This window comes from Echeneis naucrates, chromosome 2 (genome assembly GCF_900963305.1).
Source record: "Echeneis naucrates chromosome 2, fEcheNa1.1, whole genome shotgun sequence".
NCBI classification, from domain to species: domain Eukaryota; kingdom Metazoa; phylum Chordata; class Actinopteri; order Carangiformes; family Echeneidae; genus Echeneis; species Echeneis naucrates.
In genome coordinates this window covers 15271585-15283826 of record NC_042512.1, presented here as the reverse complement: position 1 = coordinate 15283826, position 12242 = coordinate 15271585, and the positions used below count along the sequence as shown (strand labels likewise).

At 40.3% G+C, this 12242-nt stretch overlaps 1 protein-coding gene across 1 annotated transcript in view; it reads right to left on the bottom strand.

The window, feature by feature from the left end:
• Positions 1–7009: 7009 nt before the first annotated feature.
• cfap221 (cilia and flagella associated protein 221) overlaps positions 7010–12242 on the bottom strand; it is a 32416-nt gene continuing 27183 nt past the window's right edge. The window contains exon 26 of the mRNA XM_029513475.1: positions 7010–7032. Coding sequence (XP_029369335.1) covers positions 7010–7032 — 23 coding nt within the window. The remainder of the gene's footprint in view (positions 7033–12242) is intronic.

Here is a 12242-nt window from a genome sequence, read left to right as displayed (position 1 = left end):
TGTGGTGCTAAAATAATTCTTAGAAAAACACCATCAAGGCAAGAAAGTTAGGTGGTAGTCTGAGCGTTGCACACAGAAAATTGTTGCCTCAAATACTCAGCCAAATCTGAACTGGTTAGAGAATATGTAGTTGTTAATAGAAAAACAAAAACCCAATTCGTATTCATGCTTGGTCAAGGCTGTTAACTGCAGACTGCCCAGTGGCAGTGTTACATTTTGTCTGTGATTCGGAGATCAACAAAACCTGCTCATCTACATTAACAAACTATAATCTGAAGATTTAAAAATGAAAACTCAGTAGGTCACTTCGAGGACAGCTGCAAATTGTATGATGAAAATAAAGTGTTGCATGCACAAACATGACTGATCACTACCCATGAGACATTTATACCTAAACTGAGTTTTCATTAATGGAATCTCAAGGGAAATCTGTTTGTTAGCTCAGGTTATTTGACTTCCAGCCAAATGTAGAATGTTTACTCATCAGTGCAGAGAAAAGGGTGTAGAGGATATCGGCCTTTATTTCACAAACACAGCCACTGATAATGTCATTAAAAATGCAAACAAATTTGACCTAAATATACCCCCTGTCCCAAAAAAAATAAAGGTATGTTGTTCAGTGTTAAATATAGTCAAAGACAATATCAGTAATTATAATAATCATCTTGAATTGGTAAAAGTCAACAAGTGTGAGGACAATCATTGGCATTTCCTCAGTTTCTGCTCCTGTCTAGCACAACACGGCAGCTCGAGGGAAATCCTTTGACCATCGCAATCATTACAGGGGAGTGATTAAGAGGAATGAGCAGGCGTCATGCCAACATCTGTGACAGCTCTCTATGCCTTTTTGGATCCTGTGAGGTGGAACCTGAGTCAAAATCATCACATCCACCAGCTGTTACCACTGCACTGCTGAGCTGAGCTATTCTGATGATTTTCATACACTTACTATCGCCACTAAGTTCAAGCAAACATCTCAGACTTTTGGCTTCTCAGTTTGTAGGATGATAACAACACAATCCTTGAGCCTTTACAATCAGGACTTAAAAGAAAATGTCCCAATTGACTGTTCAAACTAGATTAAAAATCAGTTCAGCCAAATACTTCTACGACTGTACTGACCTGCTATCCATTCACTCATTTCATGTTCAATATGGCAGTGAAGGGATTTTAAGGGCACATGTTGTTTTGATTTCATCTACATCATACAACAGACCTTCGCAAACAACATACCAGCTAGTACAGTGGGTGTTTTAATGGATAAACAATGTGATACACAAAACGTTTCCAGGCTTTACACCCACCCTCTGTTACGCGCCACCCCCTGACTCCGCCATGCTTTCACAGAAATGGCTTTAGAAATTTAAAGCACCTAGTCAGGTGGAATGCCAGTCTATGCTGTGATGTTTTGCCCAGCACTGAGGTTTGTATTTCCATTTGAAGCAGCATAAAATAAACCTGAGGCAGAATCAGCACCAATCTTCTGGCACCTGTTCCCTGGTAGAGTGCTCGTCTTGGATTCAGGAGAGGACCAGGCCAAATGCCAGAGGAAAAGCCTGAGACAAATATGCTGTCAGAGTAGAGAGATGCAATGTTCAGAGGAGCAGCAAACTGGGCCAGAAAGTGGCACCTTGTAAAGCACACCTAATTTTCCTATTTTATGAGGATACCTTTTACATTTTGCGCAAAGTGTGTTTAATCCTGTGCCATAAAGATTTTTTATTTATTTATTTATTAATTCATATTTTTTTGACTCAAAAGACCAATACTGAAAGTGACTTATCTTGGAACTGAAGTGCATTACACCTTTCACCTTAACATATTCAGGGTTGTAGAGAGCTCAGAATTGCTCCCAGCATGCATGTGGAAAAGCTCTCTCGGTGGAAGATGGGGGTCTATATGGAATATTGCAGATAATTTGGGTTTATATCACACTTACTGTGGGGCATAATGCTGAAAAAATAGGCAAGCTGAGGGAAATAAATTGAACAAGAAATGCAAAATCTTTTCAGTGCTACTTGAGGCATACTTGCCACTTAAATGAAGGCAGGCCTGTCATTTCTAGTCCATGGACCCTGGTGATCAATAATCAATTAGATAATTAGTCATTTCCAACAAATAGTTAACATGTGTCATACTCTGACTTTTGAATTCATGTTTGATGAGTGTTGTTCATAGTTAGTCACTGTGAGACACACCTGCCTTAAATGTCTTTATATTGGTAGAGGTCAGGGCAAATTGGTAAAAACCATCCAGGAAAAAATTGAAACCTGGCCATAATTTAAATAGGGAGGCCATGTACTGATCCAGAAAACCTACCCTTGACACCATCTATCCACTGGAAAGTTATCAAAATCTCCATTGCGAGATTTGTAAAATGCATCAGTAGGCATTTTGGGCTGTGTGTGTAAGTGAACCCAGCTTTAGGTGATCTCACAAATACTATTCCCGCACCGACATTTGGGCTGAAATGCCCACCATATTGATTGGAGTGCCCTTAAAGTCTTCATTCAAGGCTCATGATTGCATAATTGGACTGAGGCCACAAAACCCATAGATGAGACGTGTGAAGGGTGCAATCATGTGAAGGGGAGAATCTTTAGATCCACCAACTCTTTCAGTAGCTAGAGTCGCTTTTATATTATTTTGCTGTCTTCTTTTGAACTCGCTCTAGTCAAATAAAATATTCAGGCTTCATCCCCGCAAGCCGAAGACACTCCGGATGGAATTTTTCTGAATGCACACTTCGGCTTTCTCCCTGTATCTCTGTCATACACATGCATGGAGGCAAACACTCAAACCCCCTCGCCCCTCCAGTGCCACAAATGTACACTGTTTGCAGTGTTCTGTGTGCGACAGATAATGCTCATGAGGCAGACACCTCATTGAGACTCTTTATAACCCAATCAGATCGGTATTCAGCCCTTGTTCTCCTCTTTTCACTGTTTCAGTGCTTGCTTGTGTATGAACGTTAAAGCTACTAAATCATCACATCATCATGAGATCCACATTGCCCTACTGTGTGTCAGTGTGTGTGTGTGTGTGTGTGTGTGTGTGTGCGTGTGCGTGTGCGCGCGCGTGCATTTCCTGGATGTGCATTGAACAGCAGGTGGCCTTCCTAAAAAGAAAAGCCAATTAAAAAGTCATTGTCATTGTTGCTTCTACTAAAACTGAAACTTGTCCAACTGCAAATGTGTATGAAAGGTGGAAAGCCTGTGCTGCGTCTCTTTCAACCAATAATCTGAAGATGTGTGACTCCAGATGGCAGAGTTTGAGCTGGATGCATGTTATTTCCCAGGAAACCGCCCCTGCATTACTATTTATTTTGTCAGTGCTCAGTGACTGGAACAAGCAGGTGTGTGTGTGTGTGTATTTATGTGTGATTGGCGATGTTAAAATCACACCTTTGATGAATCTTTGAAAGTCTGATCTATGGACTGGGTGGGGGAACATTCAATAAGGCAAAATTGTTTCACTGTTAATGTGATCGGGGAAAAAATACTCAAGGCAAGTAGGAGATAAGAACGCTCTTATGAGAAGATGATTTCCTTTCATTCACAGCGTTTGGGTGGTGACCTGTGAGGCACATGGGACTGCTGGCTAAGTGTGCACCTGCGTAATAAGAAACATCCATCTTTCCTGAAGAGTTGTTCAATTCAGATCTGTGATCATCTGTAAATTACAAGTCGCAGGTGAAGTGGGGGAGGTTGGGGCTGCAGAGTGGCTTGCCTCTTCTCAGATCAGCTGCTTCCCCTCAGCACATAGCATAAAACACAGTGTAGTTGTGAGCTAGACAAGAAAGTGGCTTTTCAGTTGAGCAAGCTGTGCATCAAAATTGACCACTGTCATCAGCACCGGCTAGTGACCCTATGATCACATGTTAAGGCAGCCGCCACAGGCTGCGATATTACAGACTAAAGTAGCATATCATTTCTCCTGAGGGTGTCACACAGCATCAAGTCCTAAAGCAAAACAGAAAGCTGGTCACTCACTCCTGCGTCAGATGCAGAACTCGTCTTTCTATTGCATAACAACCAAATTCGGTGTCAACACCCGGCTGCTACCTCCTTGGCGTTCTATATCAATCAAACACTTTTGTGACAGCGTAGACAGACTGCACATCAATTTTGCACTAATTTCTGAATTTCACATAATGCAGATACACCTGTGGGAGAATACACTGGAAAACAAGGAGAATGAGTTAGCTTTGTGCGTGTGTGTGTGTGTGTGTGTGTGAGTGTGTGTGTGTGTGTGTGTGTGTGTGTGTGTGTGTGTGTGTGTGTGCGTGCTTGGCTCAATCAGGATCTCAGGCGTAACATACAGTATGTGTGGTTGTTCTCAGATGCTAAATCATTCAAAAGACATGACAAACTTTTGTTTATGGATTGATTTATAGTTTTTGATCCAGTTTTTGGGGCAACATCTAGAAACATTACTGTAAACAAGGAGGTTACAACTGATCTGAGGGAAGGGGTAGTATAAATGCCAGCAGCTGTAATTAAAATTGAATGAGACAGGAATATTGAAGGGGAAAACAGAGCAGCATCTGGAATTGGCTGTGCTGTCGCTGATAAACACCATGCTATGAAAATGTGCAGGGGCAAGAGATAAACATAAATTATGAAAATTAAAAATTAAAAGCAACAGCAAGGCACCTCTTTTCACACTCTTTCAGATATTGGTTATATGAATGTTAATGAGTTCACTGGTGGTGTAAGACAGGAGATGAAACAGATGACATACGGCAAAGGTCAAGGCTTTCTGTTGGGATTTGCAAAGCTTTTTTCAATCATTATAATGTTTCCATTCATTATAAGAGCTAATCTGCTTGCTGTGGTGCTGCTTGGCTTCACATGGAGCCCCATGAGCTTTCTGCAAAATATCATGGCCTAAAAATGGCAATATTTCACAACTTAGACTGTCTACCAATAGAAAACAATTACTTAAGCAATGTGCTGGCATGACTATGTAGTGTCTTTGAGTCATTGCATGAGTGAAACAAACAAGTAGAAGGTCCAAATGCATACATCATACAGGCTAACCTGACAGAACCAATCCTGTCACCTTGCAGGGACCAGGTCAATTCAAAATAAACCCCAAACCATGTCAGAACAGTAAACAGCTGTTTGAATTGGCACAACTAATCAACTTCTGCTAGTTACAAACAACGTCAGAAAAAAATAAAGATGCTAACTGTTCTGATTGAATTCTCTTTTGAGTGCTTTTAAAGCTCGTTTGAATCTCTTTCGAACAATCCTGTACGGTACCCTTCTAAATTTATGTAGGAGTCCTGCTGTGAGGCGTTCCTCTCTGTGACTCTCAGGAAAACACCAAGAACAACTTGCTTCCCTGTTTCCATCAGACTCTTACATCCATAATTCATATGATTGGTAGTTCCAGTTGCTGCTTGGCTACTTTTGCTGCTACAGTTTGTGGGCCATTTTGGTTTGAAAGGCTTTGCAATGCCAGGTGTGTTTATGTTCTTGTGTGTGTGTGTATGCGTTCTAAAGGTTTAGGCTTTGGCAAAATCCTCATTCATTTCACTGACAGCAGCCTCTGAATGACATGGAACATTGAAAGTGGCAGCTATTGGGGCTGCTTTTAATGACACAGGTAAAGATACATTTTCTTTTTAGGTTCTGTCGTTTTATTTATCTTCAACCCCTCAACATAATGTAATATTCACCTGCTCATGAAACTAATATAAGGGATGAATCAATTTGCTTTTACTGGAGATTTTTTCACCTCTCAGAATAAAGTCTTTTGCTTGTAAATGAAATGCATTAGTAATATTTGATCCATTGAGAAATTACATATCCAAGGAAAGTGGATTCTGTACAGGCATCATGCTGTCAGTGACTGAGTTAGGTTTGTCAGGCTGTTAATGCCTGGTGTCTAATCTTCCATCTTTTGTTCCAAGTATAATTATCAAGTATTTTCTCAGATGACCATTCAAACTGTGAAACCTGCTGACTATTCCTACTGAGTACGTAATATTAACCACAGGCAGACCAACCCCATCTTCAAACAAGTCCCTGTTTTTAGTATAAACTACACACCGTATACTAGTAACACTTACTACATCTGTCCACACAAAGACCAAAGACTCAAAGACCACCTCCCACATCACCAGACACCCCCTGTAACCAAGTTTATCATGACACACATTCATTTAGCAGCTGAGTGACTGTCAGCTCTTTGCTCTGGTTATTTTCAAACATAAGTTAAAGGTGAGATTGAAAGATTTATGGTCAAAGTACCATTTACTATTAATATGGCTGTCATAGTCGTGTTCTACACATCTTTGGCACATTCAGTGTGCATTGATAAAATTTATCTACTATTCCGTTTAAATCTAGCTTTTAAAGTCCCATTTTCTTTTGCATAAAGGCCTTGGCAGCTGAAGCTCTCAAGGAGAGCGCTGTTCAGATTGAGCTCATGTGAAGGCTGATTGCAGTTTAATATTGAGCGTGTCTTTTCACTATCATCTCGTTTCTCTTGACTGCTAGTGGAATTGACCACAGGTCATAAATGAAACTGAGAGAAAAGGACAAGAGCAGCTGTGTCTTCTTGAAGGTATTTCTTTCTGGCTAGATGAAATCAACTTCAGGATACAGTTTTCCTGACTCAAGGTCAACCTCAAAATCTACAGTAGCCAACACAGGGGACTGCGTTGACTGTTACCTGAGTATCGAAACAGAAAATCTATTCAAAAATCTATAACAACAATATTAAGTGTTGAAAATACATTATATTACGTTAAAAATAGAACATCACCAATAGCCTTCACTGATCCTGATTCTGTATACGAGCTTTACTGGAACTACCAGTGATGAGTAAATCCAATGAAACCTGCTGCGTTTCTTACACTCAGTACAGTGAACCAGTCGTCATCAGTCATCTGGTCTAGTTAGGTAAATACACACCACCCATGTGAATTTTATATTTTAGTTTATCCATATTCAGTGCAAGGATTCCCTGCTGGGAGGTTAAAAAGCAGAGTGGGGCACTAAGGCCAGTCAATGCCTTTATCTACAAGGGACAAAGAATGGAAAAACACATGGCTCATAGCCAGGCTCATCACTTTTCACTGTCCCCTGGTACCGATTCCTGTTCTCAGTATTTGCAGCACAAGTTCATGAAATTGATGGTGTCTATGTTTGTGCTTCCTAAGCTGCAGTGCGTTGAACCCTCAGGGCCACCATACCAACCTCCTCCTGCCCAAAAGTTTTCTGCTTGATAAACCAAACCACCACTTCTTTCTTCTGTCATAATTACCTTAACCACTAGATGTCACATAGCAACAAAACCTAAAGGGTCATGATAACCTGCTGCACAGGTGAACAAAGGATGGGAGAGAATATGTGGAGTCAAACTGAAGAAATGACAGCATGTAAAAATGGAAGGCAGCTACATCTTTTCAGCTGTCCACATTACCGTCAAAGATGGTAAAATGCAGCTTGTCTCTCCATGATTGTGCAAGTTTAAATCAACACAAGGTGGAGTTCTTCACATATAAATTAACATGAACAGTTTTGAAGAAACAAATGCCTATTGTGCCTGCTTTCTATAAATGTTTCCTTTAATCCAAAAATATATCCTGCATCTACAAGGCACAGATTTCTGCTCTGATACTTCAAACTGCACCAACACACTGATGGAAACAGCGTGATGCTTCAGTAATTAATTACTTACAGCACCAAGTCATTTGCATGAGAAATTAGAGACTTTTATTGTATTTATCAAAAAAAGGATGATGCCCACCATATCACTGAAAGTTCGATTTGAGAAAGTTTGAGAACAATAATTTCTTGCTGTGATGGAAATAACTGGCAAAATACTAGAGGTGGGTGGTGTGTATGTGAGTTGGGGGGATGAATTAGGAGGGTAAATGGGGAGAGTGGCGTGATAGTGAGAAGAATTGGGTAAATGGGAAGGGGAAAATTGGAATAGAGGAGAAGGGAGCAGCGAGGGAGAGTGAAAATCTTAGCGAAGGATAATGGAGTGGGGTAGACGGAGGGGGTGAGATGCTGAGAGGGGGAAGGACAGAAAGAGAGAGATAAGGGCTGGCGGTTAGCTGACTTGGTCTGTTGTTGTGCATATCTTGGAGGGGGAAGCACAGCTACTCCCCCGCTGAGGGGAATCAATTCTGAAAAAAACCCCATCAATCCCTGAGAGGTGGCCATGGCTAAAATAAAAAAGAAAAAAGAAAAAAGAAAGAAGAGGATAATAAATGGCAGCTATGATTTTCTGTTCTCAACACTTATTCTAGCCGCACATTGCTTTCGGTAAGCAATAAAATCCTTTCAGAGCCGGCCTCCACACACCCCCGGGTGACTTCAAATCTATTCACCATGTGTTAAAAGATCTTATCTCCTCTCAGCCGCTCATCAAAAACCTGACAGGTTGTGTTTGATCTGTCCTACTACTTCCTCTCTACTGATGTCACCAAAAACGGCTTCTACCTATCTATTTCCAAGCTTATTGGTATGTAACATTAATATTACAGAATGATTATGTTTAAAAGAAATGTGGCTATTTGAGAAAAAAAAAAAAACAAAAACTTAATTAGTCAAAATAAATTTTACGCTTGGTTGAGATGGAAAAGTTAGCAAAAAAATGAAAAAAGTTAGGGAAAAATAATGGGGTGTAAATAACACCAGACAAGAGAGAAGCGGTGCTTTTCCTCCAGATGTTTTATAATTACTTTTTTAAATTCAAATCGACTTCTTGCCTGTGGGACACATAGAGGTAGAACCAGAGCCATGTCTGGAGACTTTCTGCTGCTTAATGGTGAAAGTCTGACTGGCTGACTGCTGGGACCTGCATCAGCTCTTTAGCACTTTAAAATAGATGTTACAGGCAGAGCGGGAGCATCTCTTTGGATGTTTCTCTGCTGACAGGATTTCTATCATATTATATAAAATTTTGCTTTAACCTCAGCCATGACATATATATATAAAAACAAATTTTAAAAATCTATATTAGAGGCCAAAAAAGTAGTCCCTACCTCTCTGTCAGGACATTATTGGCAGATAAATAAATGAATCCACTGGCAGCATTTTTTTGTTTTAGCTATTGGATAGAAGAAGGAGCAGTTAAAAGAAGATGAGTTTAGACAGCAGCGTTTATCAAGCAGGGGTGGATCGGGCTTCACTTCTAAGTGGCAAAAGGAGGATAATGAGCAGAGACGCCTGTTGTGTTTGTGTGTGTGTCTTCCTGCTGTTTGTGGATAAGTTGAAATGGAAGACTTGCAATAACTCTGCACACCACATTCAGTCACATTTGCGTCCCCCATTGTTTGTACACAATCCAACATGTATGAAGAGAGGAACTACATTTCCAAATGAAGAAAAATGGAAAGGAAGGAAATGTCCACGTCAAGTCACCTAAAGAACCTGCCTGCCACAATAGCTGTGGCTGTGCAGTCCTGTGCAGTGCACTCTGGTCAATTGAGGCTGACAGCAGAGAAATTGGTAGCCCTGCCTGCTCTGAGGACTGATACCTCAACCTGACACTTTTACTGCAGGTGTTTTATGCTGTGCTTCATAGAACTTAAATCATGTTAGAACACAATGGAGTGGGAGCACTATGGGACAAACAAATCATTTTACTTTTTGTTAATTTTTTTTTTTTTTTTTTGAAAGAGGTATTTTCACTTCCATGAACTTACTAATATAAATGGGAATGAGAATGTTTCCTCTGCCCATTTTTAGATCATGTGGGAGTTTGGTGAGGTCACACACTAACAAGATGGCGGTGCCTGCAGCCTCTCAGTGACCTCCATCTATATATATAATCTGGGCTTGTCCTGCTTGTTTTCTGTTTCCTGCCAATCCACATAGGACAAACCTAGATGCAACTGCTTTCACAGTTGGGAAGTAGTTTCTGTGAACTGACTTCATGTGTGAAACTGGTCTGGTCTTGCTTTTTTTTTTCTTCTTCTTCTGTAGTAAATGAAAATGCAGTGAACTGGAGTGAACAAGCTAGGTGGATCGTTAGACAAGGCTAGGGATGTCATCTGCAACTACACTTCTTACACAAAATGGTTACACTTTTAATTTGTAACAAGCTAAATTCCATCGGATGAGGTGATATTTGATTTGTTTCCCACTCAAAACAGACCTGCATCTGTCTGCCTTCACTAAAAATTATTTATTTAATCATTCTATATTTTAATTCATTCTGATTGTTTTCATGATTTATGTTTCCTTTGTCTTCCTTCTGGAGCAGAGGACTGACAAAGGAGGCCTGGGACATCTTTATTTGGAAAGCAGTTTTTGGGGCGTTATCCTGACTTGTTTTTAAAGTAAGGAAGAAGAATTAAAGGAGAAGCACACTGCGTGATTCTGCTCCCTGATGTAAACTGGTTTAAATAAATCATGTCTCCTCTGAAAGTCTCAGTGCTATTACCCAAGCTTCAACTGGGAGGACAATAAGGGCCATCTCTTGTGCTCTTTCTTGCTTTTTCTGTCTATCTGGCTATATCCATTAACTGTATTGATCTGTCTCCACATCAAATCAAATCGAGGTTCAATGGCAAACACCAGAGACAAAAATGTTAAGACTGTTCCTCCTTGCCCTTAATTTTCCATTTTTCTGTTTTTGTTTTGTCCCAGAGGAACTAGAAGGAAAATGGTAATCCTTTGCCAGAACAGGCTGCCCAAAACAAAGGCAGTGGGCAGTTTATTGTAGTCAAAAGGAATTTAATAGCTGGGGCCGAGTAGATGAGAGTTTTCATGTTCCATTCATACCAGACGCTGAGTTAAACAACCTTAAACCAACTGCTGTCTTGAAGGCCAGTAATCCACAAAGGGTGGTCCGCTTTGTGAGCATCTGCTGTCAAGACTGCAGATACAAGCAGAGGTTTTCCACAAAGGTTGAAAAGAGATTCTTTCTTATTTTCTTCACACCGGGTCATGTTCTCTCTCCTGGCAATGACTTCTCCAAGATATCTTTCTGAGAACCTTAGTTAGTCTGTTCGCAGCAAGCATTTCACTCTTGTGAATCAGATTGTACTGCAACAGAGGAGGCAAAATCAAATAGCAAATAAGCTATTTACTTCACCTCCTCCAAGGAATACACTGATTGTAGCAATTCAGTTGAAATTAATTTGATTTGCTGCATAATTTTGTCATTTTAATGTTGTTGAGACCAGGCCTTCGGAGCCTCTGCTGGTTTCCTGCCAACCTATGGTGACAAGATTTACACAAGTCAGCCATCCCCGGACAAGACACAGTCTGGTACATTAACTGGGAGTACTGAGAGAGTTTAACTTTTATTAAAAATACAAGATTTAACTTGTGAGTTGTTGCATCTCTAGAGACGATGTTTGATGAAGTCTATCTGCTAAGCTGAGACACCAATCTCCAAGCTGACCTCACAGTTAACGTTACAGATATGAGATTGCTATTGCTGTACTTATCTGCCACTGAGCCAAAAAACAAATACATGTATTTCACAAATGTCTTTTTCTTAGAAAAGTCTTCCTAACAACTCTGTGTCGAATGAAAAGACGGAAAAAAAAACAGGAATTGCATAATTGGCGCCCCATTTAGGCAGCATTATTACATGATTCAGGGAACTGATAAGTGCCTTGGTTTGGTTAATTTCTGACTCTTGATGCATTTCCATCACAAAACAGCAAAACAGCAACAGTCTACACTCTACGTACTTCATGCTGCAAACTCTATGTCTTCACAAAGCTTCTCCTGAAAACAGAGCAAGCCTATACCTTTCTGCCACTTAGTGTAGTCCATCAGCAAATGCACCATGATGCTACTCTGTAATGGAACAAGCAGGAATAGCTAAGAGACCTTCCTACACTGTGTGTGTGTCTGAGTCTGAGAATTTTTCCTCAGACTATAAATAAAATACAGGACAGAACATATAGCTCTGACATGTTCTATGTTGTTGGATGAATAAATATGCCAGATGGTGAACAGAAAAGGGTTCTTTTTTTTATTTATTCAGCTCCTCTGTGGGTGTTTATGTGTTAAAAATTAGTGATTCAGAGGGACATGTTTATATCTCTGGATCTAACGGGGTTGTGAAAGCTTTGAAAATAATTACTCAGAGTCAGGAGGGTTATGTGAGGTTGGAAAGGCAGGTGTTAATTGCTCATTTTCTGAGGGTTGAGACACAGTCGGCAATTTTTCCAAGTGCCGTCATCTTCCACAGGTGCAACAGGCCTTAATTGCTCATATTTGTTGGCAGGAGGAAACATGCAAATCGAAATGCCA